General features: G+C 47.4%; 1 protein-coding gene across 1 annotated transcript; it reads left to right on the forward strand.

Moving 5' to 3' along the window:
• Nucleotides 1-1,436: 1,436 nt before the first annotated feature.
• LOC125533722 (NEP1-interacting protein-like 1) lies at nucleotides 1,437-3,432 on the forward strand. The gene is made up of 3 exons (XM_048697088.1): nucleotides 1,437-1,908; nucleotides 2,302-2,385; nucleotides 2,945-3,432. Exons 1-3 carry the CDS (start codon nucleotides 1,585-1,587, stop codon nucleotides 3,233-3,235), a joined length of 699 nt encoding a protein of 232 aa, XP_048553045.1. The 5' UTR covers nucleotides 1,437-1,584; the 3' UTR covers nucleotides 3,236-3,432.
• The last annotated feature ends 12,591 nt before the right edge of the window (nucleotides 3,433-16,023 follow it).

Consider the following 16,023-nt stretch of genomic DNA (forward strand, 5'->3'; position numbering starts at 1 on the left):
TACCAAAATTAGGGTGCATGTAAGGAACTTTTGGTGTGCCATAATGGAGCTCCTTTCCTGAACTATCTCTTAGTGTTTTTGTTCCTACTGAAGAGGGAACTTGCTTCTCAGACTGTTGCACTCAATGTTGAGTTGGAGCTTGCAGCTGCTTGGGCCTTCCTGCCGGCACGATTGGGGACTTGTTGTTGTTGTTGTCTTTCCGCTGCACACTGCCTTGGGCAAAAATGTTTGTCCGTTTCTTCCTCTGGGTCGGGATCCAACAACAAATGCCTAAAAAATTTCTTGGATTTTCTCAAAGTTCTTCTGGATAGTTGCAAAATTCTTGTTGACCATCGCTTGGAACTCCTTGTACTCTTTGCGATCTTCCTCACACTCCCGTTGCAGTGTCTTGATGTCCAGCTCCAGCGAATCCAACGCCAAGTCTGATGTGCTGCCTGATTCGTCGACACACGTCATGACTGAAACCACATGGTTGAGAAGGGTGGGATTTAAGGTACCTTTGTCTACCGGCGCCTACACTCGCTGCCAGTGCGGTCAGATCTCAATGGCTGGGGTTTTACCATCGAATTTTTTTCTTCGGCAACCAGGTTGAGATCTTGACCACGCCCGACAACGCCACTTCAGCCACCTCCCTGCTACTCACCGCCGCCATCGAAATGAAATCACAAAGGGAATTTACGGTCTCCCAACCTCCGTAAATCACTCCGCCGCCAAGAATCGTCTGGCTCTCGATACCAATTGTGAAGCTCTAAGTTCTGAATGGAGGAATTTAACACTGAATAACTCAATTTCAGAGAAGATTGGAGAGCTCGAACTAGGGTTCTATTGCTTAGAAAAGGGCAAAGTAGGGTTAGCTCGCCACTGGCGAGCTAGGGTTTGCACCCGATACAAATCAACATGGTCGAGAATGAGGAAGAGGGTTTGCTCTATAGCCATTACAACTCGGTGAAAGACGAATACAAGCAAAACAAATCACATGGCTTTGTTGAAAAATTATAGAGCGGCCGGTGGCAGCTAGTAGCCGTCAGATCGAAGATCGAGGGATAAGGACAGTCATTGCTGGCGAACCGGTATCTTCCAAGGTGAGCCATCGGATGACAGATCAACGCCTCCTGTGACTCCTGGCACGCAGGAACAATGGAATTGACTCTAGTTCTTCAGAAATGATGGACTTGGGGCCTGACATCTTAACTCATCCAGGTCCCAGGATACCGTGACAGTCGCCAAACGATGGGGTCGGGTGTTAAGCTGAATAAACAGGTCACATATAGGCACGAGCTCGTACGCTGCACCCACCGGAAGAGAGCAGAGAGCAGAAGCGGCCCACACCACGCCGCAGCCGCAACGAGGACAGGACAAAAATCAAAACCAGTGGCGGCCACACCACCGGAACCGACCACAGATTTCCTCTCACGTTCCCGCGCCGCTATTTATACACTCGACCCCGCTCTCCTCGTCTCCACTACCATCCTACTCATCACTCACCACTCATCGTCTCCCCTCTGCGTCACCGGCGTGCGTGCGTCGTCAGTTCGCTCCAGTTCAGTTGAGTTCAACAGTTTGCTTCTCGGTTTCCCTCCCGTGATGGACACGTCGGCGTCCCCTGGTCCCAGCTCGTCCGCGCCGGAGCCTCGGCAATGGGCCGGCGGTCGCCCCGGGCTGGGGTCCGCGGCGCTTGAGCTGGCCTGCAAGGTGCTCTGCGTCGTGGCGACGTGCGCCTTCGCCGCGGTGGGCTCGCTGGTTGGGGCGGTGTCGGGGTCGGTGATCGGGCTGGCGACGGAGAGCGGGGTGGTGCGGGGCGCTGGCATCGGCGCCATCTCCGGCGCCGTCTTCTCCATCGAGGTCGCCGAGTCGTCGCGGGACCTCTGGCACACCAGCGACTCCTCCGTCTGGAGCGTCCTCTTCATGGTACGTAGTACTGCATTGCCACCTACTCTTCTGTCTTCTCCATTACCACCACGCCGGAGTCCGGCTCTCCATGGAATGGAGCAGTCCCTTCCACGATGAAACGTGATCGCCTCCAAGACGAGGCGAATTTGCAGAACTCAGAGCACTCTGTGTCTCTGTTTCGCTCTGACGGCTTAAGCTTGCTCGACGCCGGTGACAATTTAGGTGCGGCCCGTGGTTCGGTTTGCATGGCCGGGAGATAAGAACAACAAAATGATGTCGACTGTTGACTCTCGGCATCGAATTTGTACTTTGTTATTGACGAGGCTACTGTTAAGCATTTGCTAGTGATGTCGAGGTACATTGAGTTATGGAGGCTTATTACTGACTGTGTTTGTACTGTACGGCGTGCAGGTGGACATCATCCTCAGCCTGCTGAGCGGGAGGCTGGTCCGCGAGAAGGTGGGGCCGGCGGTGCAGAGCGCCGTGCAGAGTCAGGTAGCGCCTCGACCTCAGCTCGAACGAAAATCATGGCGCACCATGCTTGATTAAATACCAGTATTTAATAAGCTCTTTACGACAACCACTCCAATTAATTAACCAATCTCCCTCAGCATACATACTTACTCTACTATCATGAGGTGACTGTCTGCCAGTGATAGCTCATTTGCATTGTCTACAAGCTATTGTTGTCTTCAGACACAAGGATTTCTTGTGAAAGCATCCATACACACGCAAGAGAGCGGCCTAAAAATGGTTAGTTACAGAGGTGCTATCCTAGAGCAAATCTTGTAGACCACTCACTGATTCACACTTGATAAGTCGCGCTTGGTGAGGTGAGCTCATCACCCACGAGTGCTAAAGAATCTTGCGTCGATGGCGGCATGGTTAACTAACACTGGTTTTACGCTCGTTTTCTATTCCATGTGGATCACAACAATTTAGATCATGTCACAAGGATAAGATAAAAAAAACAGTATGTCAACACAGCACAATTCATTTTCACCGTCAGTGTCAGCATTAATAATTAATTAACCACGCATACATTGGCATGCAGATAAGCGCCATAAGCTCGCCGTTCACGGAGCCCAGCGACCTGTTCGAGACCGGCGGTGCGAGGGGGCTGCCGGCGCACGCGCTCCGGCGGCTGCCGGCGATCAAGGTCAGCGCGGACACCGCGGTGGACGAGGCCGGGGAGGCGCTCTGCTGCTCGGTGTGCCTGCAGGACCTTGAGGTGGGCGAGTCGGCGAGGCGGCTGCCCGGCTGCCGGCACGTCTTCCACGCGCCCTGCATCGACCGCTGGCTCGTCAGGCACGCCTCCTGCCCGCTCTGCCGACGAGACATCTGAGCCCGGCCGGGCACCGTAGGCCGGCCGATCCCCTGCTTGTAACTAAATTAAATCGTCATTGTTCTCCGTGCGTCAGGTGCCCGTAAGGGGACCGGTGGCAAAAGAAGCCATTTGTGTAGCGATGCGTGAATGAATTGGGAACGTGGAATTGTGGATAAGAAAGAAGAATTGTTCGGGGCTGATCTGGCTTCCTACTACTCTGATGAAGATTGTTTGCACGTTCTGATTTATTGCACGCACGCCGCGCGCACACGAACTGCAAGACGACACAAGGAAAGCTTAAAATAAACAGGCAATCTATCTATCTCGACCGACTCGCTGTTTCCCATCCCGGTTTTCGAAAACGGTGGGCTTATAAGCGGAAAAGGTTCAAAATAAACCTTAAACTTATAAACAAAAGTTAAATCGAATCTTGAACTTCTAATCTCTGAAACTAACACACTGATTTCTTGTAAAAAAAAGAAAATCAGCACACAGAACTTTTTGATCCCGATCTATTTTAAACCTTGAGCTCGTTTCCAAACAGGGATTGTCCATATGGTAGCAGGTTGAACCCGGGATCTTCGGCTGCGACTGGACCAGCCCACCAGGTGCAAAGTGTTTTTCTCTACGTTTTTCTTGTAACATGCGACGTAAAAATACTGAAAAAAGAGGTCCGGAGAATCAAACGAGTGACCTGTAGCTACTGAAGTCCTCCTGATAGCCACTCTAATTGAACGCTGTTGGTGTGAAAAGAGAAGCACACTTTTTTTTCAAAATAGAGGCAAAAGATCTGCCTCATCGATTAATTAAGAAGAAGAGAATTGTCCAGTTAATTAACGGAAAACCAGGCGAAAACCGATACATATAGACGACATGCGGACTATTCACTAAGAAAGAAACTCCATGACGTCACGATCAACCCAACAAACACAACAACCACAAGCCTTCGCAGAATGACGTCAAAACAAAACCCTCAACGAAACCACCGAACGCCACCAAATCGACGAGTCAATCGAAGATGGATGACGAAAAGACGGAGCATCCTCCATTAAGCAGCCGCCGACGCCTTCCTACCGACGTCACTCTTCTTCCTATGCTCCTGATAGCCTTCTTCACCTTCTTCATTTTGCCCGTAGAAACCTCCTCCGCTAGGAGGCAAGAAATCGTCTTGGCACTAGTGCAGAACCGGGCAATAGCACCGGTTTGTAAGGCCTTTTAGTGCCGGTTTCATAACCGGCACTAAAGTGTGGTCACTAAAGCCCCCCCCCCTTTAGTACCGGTTCAGCACGAACCGGTGCTAAAGGGCAACCACGTGGTACGAGCCAGCTCCGGGGGCCGGGAGCCCTTTAGTACCGGTTGGTAACACCAACCGGTACTAAAATGTTTGGGGGTTTTTTGGTTTTATGATTTCTTTTTCATTTAATTTTGTGTTTTTCATTTTAATTCTTTTTCGTTTGCTGGTATTTTACGATACTACACATTGTACACGTTATGCACACATATATATGTATATATAGAATTTCTAGTAGAAGCAATCATATATATATCATCAATGTCTCACAAACCACCATATTAATTCACACATACACACATGTATAGCTATATACAATTTCTCCTACATATGCATGTTGCCTTCGGAACCAGTGGCATTAGCCTAATTGGTGCCTTCGGAGCACGATGACAATTGGAAGTGGTTCATGACCTGGTCGATGGGGGCGGTAGCGGGTAATAGTATTCTCCCTTCGGATTTATGACCTGGTCGAGCAAAAATCCCGCTATTTCCTCTTGAAGTGCTTCTAGGCGCTCCGTCGTTTCTAGGAGCTTGTCCCGCACCTCTTTGAACTGTTAAGAAGGAGATCAATATGCATGTGTATTAGTTGTGTGACTAGATATCGATAATGGTGTAAAAATTGTGAATAGTGTTCTAACAAGCATACCCATTCCTGTCCTTGAGATCTGCTCCTTTCGGACGCCATCATGCGAATGTTCTCGTAAACGCAGAATGCACACAGATCAGTCCCCTGCGCCTGCTTCAGGGCCTTTATTATGAGAATGAAATTTAATTTGATCAGATAATAATTAATCAAGCATGATAATTAAAGAGATGGCAGCTAGCTAACTAGCTAGTACTACTTAATTACTTACCTTGGGTCGAAACCATTTCAGCTGTCGTTTCCATTCGCCTTCCGTGACGCTGATGAACCTTGCCCAAGCCCTGCCCGCCGACAAAGAAAATGAATAAAGGGGTTATTAAATAGTTCATATCATGAAATGACGAACTAAATAGGCCAAGATATATAGTTAATAATGATTGAAATTACCTGTTGACTATCCCAAACAAGATGTTATAGTCACTATTTACTTTGAGTAGTGAGTCCAGTATTTGAACTGTTCCGGCGTCAACTTTAATGATACACAAGATCCAGTGAAATCTGCATGCAAACACGTTTGCATGTCTTAATTAAGCGGGCATATGTAAGCAAAAACATGTAGCTAGCTAGTAGGCAAAAACAGAGAATTTGTAGTACAAGAAAGTGTGACTCACTGGAAGTTGTAAGGAAGTAGTATATCTTCATTGTATTTGAGGCGCTTCAAGAACTCTAGCATGCTGTCCTCTACCTGCTTTTCATGATGCTTGTTTATTTTCCATGTGTATTCATTAACGGTGTTTGGGTCAATGAACCCAATGCCATAGCGTCCACCTTTTCTCATTTCATACATCTTCATCCTGCATAATACCACATAAAAGAATATAGTAAAGATAATTACAGGTAATGATTGATCAAAAGGATCACTACAGGTAGCTTGAGACTTAAATTACAGAAAGAAATCACTTACAGACAATAGCAACTGACGATAGATTTGTCGAGTGCGTCTTGATTGTATAACTGAAACAGTTCAGAATACTCAACGGTCACAGGTTTCTCATGGTAGTAATGATCCTTCTTGACTTGCACCATGAGGGACTCTCGATCGGATCTCTTGGTAATGTCCATGTACCATTGATGCAATTCATACATTCTCGTTGGGAGCTTCTTGACCTCTTCTGGCTTGACCAAAGGTTGGCCCCAGGCATATTTCCGTTTTATTTCCTCCTCTGTAAGCACAGGCATGTCCTCGATCTCGAGGAGTTGTCCAACAGTGATGTTGAGAGTTTCAGCCTGCATTATATGCTCCTGGGTTATTACCACATCGCCCACCTCGGGAACGTAAACTGTTTGCCCACAATAATATTGGGCGCGCGTACTGTCACGTATTGTTGGCGTCACAACAAGCGGGGGGATCGATTGCGCCGCCTGTTCTCCCAGCTGGGCAACGGTTTTCCCGCATTTTTTGACAGCTGCTTGTTGTTTGCTCGAGCTCGAGCTCGCCTCCTTCTGTAGACGTTGTCGATGTAACTTCCTGATGTGGCGCTCATAGTCTGTGTCAACAGGCTTAGGAGCTGGTGGTTGAGCCATACGAATGAAGTGGTCAACTACTTCCACAGGCACTTTCTCCCTTGACGGCGGTGGCGGTTTCGGTCCAAAATGGGCGTCGACTTCTACCCGCACTATGGCATTGGTTTGCTCCTCGGTCCTGTCGTAAGCCCTCTCAGGAAGAGGAGTAGTGAGGTTTGGACCATATTTATATCGCTTGCCTCCGCCTGTACTTCCTGTACTATGACCTCGACTTGTACCGCTACGCACCATAGCTGCGGGGTGTCTCTTCTGCGATTGCTGAGGCAGAGGAGACGGCTGACGGGGCTGAGTTGGACGAGGAGGAGTGGCCTGAAGCTGTGCCGGACTTGCAGTGTCCTGAGGTTGTGCCGGACTTGGAGGAGGAGTGGACGTCTAACACTGTGTCGGACTTGGAGGAGGAGTGGCCTGACACTTTGCCAGACTTGGAGGAGGAGGAGTGGCCTCACGCGTTGGTGGACTTGGAGGAGCGGGAGTCTGCTGACTCGGTGGCGGACTTCGACGAGGAGTCGGGTGACGCGGTGTCGGCGGCCTTCGAAAGATGACGCAATCCTTTCTCCATAGGATGATACGATGTTTGGCATCTCCGAGTGTGTGCTCCTCGTCACCTCCAGGAATGTCAAGCTCTAGCCCCGAATATTGGTCCACCACCTCATCAACCACGACACGAGCATAGCCTGCTGGAATCGGGTTGCAATGGAAGGTTGCATCGGGGGAATTTGTATAAGCAACGCCGTCCACCACCTTCAAGGATATGTTCTTAATTTTGAAGTATAGCTCGCGGTTAGTGTTCTCCGTGATGTCATCCACGGGGTATCTATCCAGCATTGCGTCAAACGGGGCGGAACCCACGCTGCTTCTCGGCATGGATGGGGCGGTGGTATCCAATGTTGGATCATCCGCTAGCTGCTGCAGCTGCTGAGACCCCCTTTACTGGCTAAGTGAGTCGATCTGCTCCTGCTGCTGCTGGAATTTGATTGCCAAGTCCGCGTGCGCTGATTCTAGGCCTTGAAGGCGTTCATAGTCGAGCTTCCTCTGCTCCTCCTCCATCTTCCTCTTCTTCTCCTCCGCAATCTTCTTTCTCGCACGGGTTCTGTAGTCGGCGTTCCAGTCCGAAAACCTCTCATACCACGGAATAGCACCCATGCCTCGTGTTCTTCCCGGGTGTTCAGGATTTCCCAGGGCACGCGTAACCTCGTCGTTCTCTCTGTTGGGCTCGAACAACCCGAATCGAGCCTCTTCTATTGCAACAAGTAGCTTATCTTCGGCTTCGTCCAGACATGCCTTCTTGGAAACTTTGCCTGTCTTCGGGTCCAACTCCCCCCCATGCGCATAGAACCAAGTCCTGCACCTGGGGGGCCAGCTCAATGTTTCTGGAGTGACACTTGCATCCAGCATCTCTTTCTCAAACTTATCCCACTTAGGCATTCCCACCGCATAGCCACATGGCCTCAGCTTATGAAACTTATCCTTTTTTGCGGCATTGGTCTTGTTTATTCTTGACCGTTCCTTAGATAATTCTGAATCCTTGAATTTCACGAAATCGTCCCAATGAGCACTTTGATTCTCTAGTGTTCCCTTGAATACTGGAGTCTTCCTTCCTCCCTTGACGTACTTGTCCCATTCACGATTCTTGTGGTTCTTGAATGCAACCGCCATCTTCCTAAGAGCAGCGTCCTTGACTTTCTGCACATCTGCTTCTGTGAAATGATCTGGTAGGGTGAAATGTTCCATGAGAGTATCCCAAAGTAGACTTTTTTGTCTGTCATCGACAAAAGTAAGATCTGGACGTGGCTTTGCTGGCTCTCTCCATTCTTGAAGGGAGATCGGGAGTTGGTCCTTCACAAGAACTCCGCACCGACGAACGAACTTGTCCGCAATCTTCTTAGGCGCTAATGGTTCGCCATTAGGTTTGATTGCCTCGATATTATACTTTACGCCCTCCTTCAACTTTTTGTTCAGGCCTCGTTTCGTCCTGTTGCCTGAAGATTTGCTCGATCCGGATGGCTGAAAGAAGAAAGATCGATTCGTTAATATATCTTCAACTCATTTAAAACATGTGATGATCACCAGATGCCTGCTTATATAAATATATATACCTCTCCGGTGTTGTCATAATCGTAGTTCATGACTTCATCAATTCGGTCGTCGCGATCGAATATCATATCACCCTCTCCGGTGTTGTTTAGAAATTCGGAGCCGTCATAATCTTCTTCATTCTGATCATCATCTGGCCCGCGTATTATATCGAACATGGTCTGTTCTCCCTCTCTGTCGGTATTGTCCGCCATAGCTTTTATTTAACTATGCCAAAAGAAATATAAAACAATTTAGTATTCAAATTACATTGTCTCGAATAATAGATATAATCTCGAATACATCGTCTCGAATAATAGATATAATCTCGAATACATCGTCTCGAATAATAGATATAATCTCGAATACATCGTCTCGAATAATATATAATCTCGAATACATCGTCTTGAATATTATATATCGAGTACATCACTGGCTAGGTAGCTAATAAAGATCGAATACTATAGAAGAATCAAGGACACTCACGGTTCCTGCGGCACGGGCGGTGGACACCCAAAGAGAAGGAACCCTCACAGGATCATAGCTGAAGTGAGATCCCTGAAGAAACTGCCAGGTATTGGAGAACCTGCCGCCCTCTAACGCAACCATGTAGCGATGGACGTGCTCGTCCTCCTCCCTGACACGGCGACGTACCACCTCCGGCGGGGCCGGCTCCCTCCGCACCGAAACTGGCTCACGCGAACGCCACCAAATGAGATCAGGGTCGACGACGGGACCCGGGGCCGGGTTCCTCATCAAGCGGCGCGCCCCTCCAGGCAGCACCTCCCAGTGCCAGCCCGGCGGAGCCCATTCCCAGACATGGGTCAGTCGAACGTCGTCGCGGACGGGTCGACGGCGAGGATGCGGGCCGGGCATCATCGAGAACAAATACTAGCTATATGCCCGCAAAAAGTAACATTTGATTGGATTTTGATAACTAAAATTTCTAACATTTCTATATAACACTAATTATGCTATCATTGCATATGTCAAAATTCTATATGCTATTTCATACTAATTAAGCATCTAACACTAAAAACAGAAAACACAACTTTTATACATCCATTAAAAAACTGAAAAACAACATTATATAAAAAATTTCCATACTAATTAAACACTAATTATATCCATCTAACATGCATTCATACATATATACTAGTGAAAAAATAATAATCTAAAAAATCTAAACTAATTAAACATACAAAATACGTATATACTAATATATACATGCATTAATTCATACATATGTACGTGTGTGTGTGTGTTCATCATGCTTGTGTGTGTGTGTATGGGCTCGGGGAGGGGCGGCGCCCATGGTGGCCGCCGGGGGCGAGGGAGAGGGGTTAGAGGGGGAGAGCTCACAGCGGGGCGACGGCGACGGCGAGGCGACGGCCGGGGGCGGCGACGGGCCGGGGCGTGACGCGGGGGCGGCGACGCGGGGACGGCGCGACGGGGACGGGCCCGGGGCGGCGACGGAGACGAGGGCGGCGACGGCGACGGCGTCGATCGATCGGGGCGCGCGGGCGGTGCTTCAATGGGGAAACAGAGGAAGAAACAGAGGGAGAATGAAATTTTCGTAAGTGTTGTATATATAGAAGGCACCTTTAGTACCGGTTGGAGCCACCAACCGGTACTAAAGGCCTGTTTTGGCCAGGCCAAGCGGCGGGAACCGCACCCCCTTTAGTACCGGTTGGTGGCTCCAACCGGTACTAAAGGCCCCCCTTTAGTACCGGTTGGTGCCACGAACCGGTACTAAAGGGGGTGCGCTGGCGCAGGTGCGGTGCGCAAGTTTAGTCCCACCTCGCTAGCCGAGGGGCGACCGCACTGGTTTATAAACCCCCGTGCGGTAGCTCTCTCGAGCTCCTCTCCAAAGCAGGCCTACTGGGCCTACATGTTCTGTGCTGCCCTGTTGGCCTACTGGGCCTTTGCGGGCCTGCATCCTGGCCCAACAACAGGTTGGGTTTCTAGTCGTATGCAGGCGCTCTGGCCTAGTAGGCGGGCTTTTTTATTTTTTTTTGCTTTATTTATTTTTGAGTTGTTTTTTTTGTGTATTTAGAGTTTCTTTGTGAATATTTTTGCTTTAGGTACAAAAAATTACAAACTTTCTGTTAGTGCCCGTAGTTTTCAAATTTGAATAGTTTAAATTTTGAATTATTTGAAATTAGTGTGAATCACTAGTTTGTGAATAACTTAACTTTAAAAATCAGTAAAGGCATGAAAGAATTTGTTTGCACATAAAATTTCTTCGCGTTTCAAATGCCAAAACACATAATTAACTACCCTAACTATTACAGAGATTCCCTTCTGGGTGTGAAACACAGAAGAAAGTGATGATAGTGAAGCCGATCACATCCCAGATCTTTGGGTGTGAAACTTTTTCTTCGCGTGTGTCCCTTTGCGCCGTAACCATGGAAAATCTTCATCATTTAACGGGATGCTCGGGTCAATATTCACTGTGAATGGAGCAATTTCATCAAACTTTTCATAATCTTCTTCCTTCACATAGAAAACCTGTGCCACATCATTGGCTAGGACGAATGGTTCATCTGCATACGCAAGATTGTTGAGATCCACTGTTGTCATTCCGTACTGCGGGTCTTCCGTTACCCCGCCTCGTGTCATATTGACCCATTTGCACCGAAACAAAGGGACCTTCAAACCACGTCGATAGTCAAGTTCCCATATGTCCTGTATATAACCATAATATGTTTCCTTTCCCGTCTTGGTTTCTGAATCAAAGCAGACACCACTGTTTTGGTTGGTGCTCTTCTTATCTTGGGCGATCGTGTAAATGTATTACCATTTATCTCGTACCTTTTGAAAGTCATTATATTCGAAGATGGTAACTGGGACAACAAGTACAGGTCATCTTCAATAGAGGTGTCATGCATGGTACGTGTCTGCAACCATCTGGCGAAACTCCTGGTTTGTTCACGTGTAATCCAATCATCAGACCGCTCTGGGTGTTTGGAGCGTAGCAAATTCTTGTGTTCATCCATATACGGAGCCACCAAGGCGGAATTCTGTAGAACTGTGTAGTGTGCTTCAGTGAGAGAATGTCCGTCCATACATATTATTTGTTCCCCTCCTAGCGTGCCTTTTCCATCCAGTCTGCCCTTACGCCGTGATTCAGGAACACCAATCGGCTTAAGGTCAGGAATAAAGTCAATACAAAACTCAATGACCTCCTCATTTTGACGGCCCTTGGAGATGCTTCCTTCTGACCTAGCACGGTTATGAACATATTTCTTTAAGACTCTCATGAACCTCTCAAAGGGGAACATATTGTGTAGAAATACAGGACCCAAAACGTTAATCTCTTCGCATAGGTGAACCAGGACGTGCGTCATGATGTTGAAGAAGGATGGTGGGAACACCAACTCGAAACTGACAAGACATTGCACCAAATCATTCTCTAACCTTGGTATGATTTCTGGATTGATTACCTTCTGAGAGATTGCATTGAGAAATGCACATAGCTTCACAATGGCTAATCGAACGTTTTCCGGTAGAAGCCCCCTCAATGCAACCGGAAGCAGTTGCGTCATAATCACATGGCAGTCATGAGACTTTAGGTTCTGGAATTTTTTCTCTGGCATGTTTATTATTCCCTTTATATTCGATGAGAAGCCAGACGGTACCTTAATACTGAGCAGGCATTCAAAGAAGATTTCCTTCTCTTCTTTGGTAAGAGCGTAGCTTGCATGACCCTGATGTATGCCGTCTTTTCCGTGCATACGTTGCTGGTCCTCTCGTGCCTCAGGTGTATCTTTTGTCTTTCCATACACACTCAAGAAGCCAAGCAGAGTCACACAAAGATTCTTCGTTACGTGCATCACGTCGATTGCGGAGCGGACCTCTAGGTCTTTCCAATAGGGCAGGTCCCAAAATATAGATTTTTTCTTCCACATGGGTGCGCGTCCGTCAGCATCATTCGGAACAGGTTGTCCACCAGGACCCTTTCCAAAGACCACCTTCAAATCCTTGACCATATCATGTACATCAGCACCAGTACGGTGGCGAGGCTTCGTCCGGTGATCCGCCTCACCTTTGAAATGCTTGCCTTTCTTTCTTACGGGATGCCTGCTCGGAAGAAATCGACGATGTCCCAGGTACACATTCTTCTTACAATTAGCCAAATATATATTGTCGGTATCGTCCAAACAGTGCGTGCATGCGCGGTATCCCTTGTTTGTCTGTCCTGAAAGGTTACTGAGAGCAGGCCAATCATTGATGGTCACGAACAGCAATGCCATTAGGTCAAATTCTTCCCCCATGTGCTCATCCCACGCACGTACACCTGTTCCATTCCACAGTTGTAAGAGTTCTTCAACTAATGGCCTTAGGTACACATCAATGTCGTTGCCGAGTTGCATAGGGCCTTGGATGAGCACTGGCATCATAATGAACTTCCGCTTCATGCACAACCAAGGAGGAAGGTTATACAAATATAGAGTCACAGGCCAGGTGCTATGGTTGCTGCTCTGCTCCCCAAAAGGATTAATGCCATCTGCGCTTAGACCAAACCATACGCTCCTTGCGTCATCTGCAAACTCCTTCCCGTACTTTCTTTCGATTTTTCTCCACTGCGACCCATCAGCGGGTACTCTCAACTTTCCGTCTTTCTTATGGTCTTCTCTGTGCCATCGCATCGCCTTGGCATGCTCTTTGTTTTGGAACAAACGTTTCAACCGTGGTATTATAGGAGCATACCACATCACCTTGGCAGGAATCTTCTTCCTGGGGCGCTCGCCCTCGACATCACCAGGGTCATCGCGGCTGATCTTATAGCGTAATGCACCACATACCGGGCAAGCGTTCAAATCCTCGTACTCAACGCGGTAGAGGATGCAATCATTAGGGCATGCATGTATCTTCTGCACCTCTAACCCTAGAGGCCAGACAGCCTTCTTTGCTTCGTACGTACTCTCGGGTAATTCGTTGTCCTTTGGAAGCATATCCTTTATCATTACCAGCAACTTTCCAAATCCCTTTTCAGATACATCATTCTCTGCCTTCCATTGCAGCAATTCCAGTGTGGTGCCCAGCCTTTTCTTATCACCTACGCAATTCGGGTACAACAATTTTTTGTGATCCTCTAACATGCGCTGCAACTTCTTCTTCTCCAAATCACTTGCGCAGTTTCTCTTTGCATCGGCAATGGCCCGACCTAGATCATCAACGGGCTCATCTGATGCCTCTTCTTCAGCTTCTTCCCGCATTGTCGGCTCAGCTTCTTCCCGCATTACCGGCTCAGTTTCTTCCCCCATTGTTGTATCATCGTATTCAGGGAACCCATGGCCAGGATAGCTGTCGTGGTCCTCTTCTTCTTCATTGTCTTCCATCATAACCCCTCTTTCTCCGTGCTTGGTCCAAACATTATAGTGGGGCATGAAACCGGACTTAAACAGGTGGACGTGAATGGTTCTTGACGTAGAGTAATTGTGACCATTCTTACAGCGAGCACATGGACAAGGCATAAAACCATCCGCCCGCTTGTTTGCCTCAGCCGCAAGCAGAAAAGTATGCACGCCCTCAACGAACTGGGGAGAGCATCGGTCATCGTACATCCATTGCCGGCTCATCTTCATTACACAACACCGAATAGACCAAATTAATACAAGTTCATACATAAAGTTCATACAACACTTAAATGCAACAAACAAATAACTCTCTAGCTAAAGCATTTAAATGCAACAACAAATACGATCAAGATCGCAACTAAGGTAACAATGGATCCAACAGCATAATGATACCAAGCCTCACTATCGATGGCATATTTTCTAATCTTTCTAATCTTCAAGCGCATTTTCTCCATCTTGATCTTGTGATCATCGACGACATCGACAACATGCAACTCCAATTCCATCTTCTCCCCCTCAATTCTTTTCAATTTTTCTTTCAAGTACTCGTTTTCTCTTTCAACTAAATTTAACCTCTCGACAATAGGGTCGGTTGGAATTTCCGGTTCACATACCTCCTAGAAAAAATTTCTATGTCAACTTGATGGGCATAATTTGTCATAAACACGAAATGCAACTAGTTTTAAAAGAGAATATATATACCACATCCGAATCATAACAAGGACGAGGGCCGACGGGGACGGATATCAAAACCATGGCACTATATGTATAACAAACAACGTACGGGTAAGATAATTATACGAGTAACTATATATCCAAATCACACAAACATCAATTTTTATATAAAATTTCATGAACAAGAGGCTCACCACAAGGTGGTGCCGGCGATCGACGGTGGTTACGATGGAGATTTAGAAGGCACTAAGTAAACCACACCTACATATGCAAACTAAGTGTTATTTTTGACCTCAAATTGCATATAAATCAAATACTAGCACATATATATATCCTCCCAAATTACTAAACTCACAAATTAATCACTATATAAAGCATTGCAAGAGCTAATCTAGCAATGAGAGATGAAAGGACAAAGTTGCTAACCTTTGTGATCATTTGAATGGATGGGGGCCTTCAAATCTTGACAAATTTTGGGCAAAATGTGTGATGAGCTCGAGAGGAAGAGGGGAAGAACAGAGAGGAGAGGGGAAAGGGGAAGAACAGAGCGAGCTCGGGTGGACGAAGGGTTTATGTAGGACGACCTTTAGTACCGGTTCGTGCCAAGAACCGGTACTAAAGGGGCTGGAGGGGCCCCAGTCTGACAACATCCTGCCACAACTCTCATTAGTACCGGTTCGTGGCACGAACCGGCGCTAAAGGTTCGCCACGAACCGGTACTAATGAAAGCGGCCCGGCTAGCCGTTGGAACCGGCACTAATGTATACATTAGTGCCGGCTCAAATACAAACCGGCACTAATGTGCTTCACGTTTGACCCTTTTTCTACTAGTGTGGCAGGCCTAGGACAAGCTGCATCCAAGCCGGTGAGCAAGCGGCCAAGCTTTTTCGCGAAGACCACCTCGTCAATACGTGCCAACATAGCATCACAATCAAAGATGGGAGACCAGACGGGCTTCGGCGCCTCAGCAACAGGTGCCAAAGCACCTACCTCATCAACCTCAGCACCAACAAACGCCACCGGGCCAACAACCTCAGGTGAGAGAGCAGCAACAGCAGCCGCCAAGCATGAAATATTTAAGCACACATGGCAGAGCTGAGATTAGAATTTTTTTTGTTTTGCAATTTTTCGAAACATTTTCTTGAAAATTGTCAATAATTTTGAAATCAGATTATTACTAAAAGAAAAATATATTTAAAACTCCAATCTTTTTTGTAAAATTGTGAACATTTTTTTG

Source organism: Triticum urartu, chromosome 1 (genome assembly GCF_003073215.2).
Source record: "Triticum urartu cultivar G1812 chromosome 1, Tu2.1, whole genome shotgun sequence".
NCBI classification, from domain to species: Eukaryota; Viridiplantae; Streptophyta; class Magnoliopsida; order Poales; family Poaceae; genus Triticum; species Triticum urartu.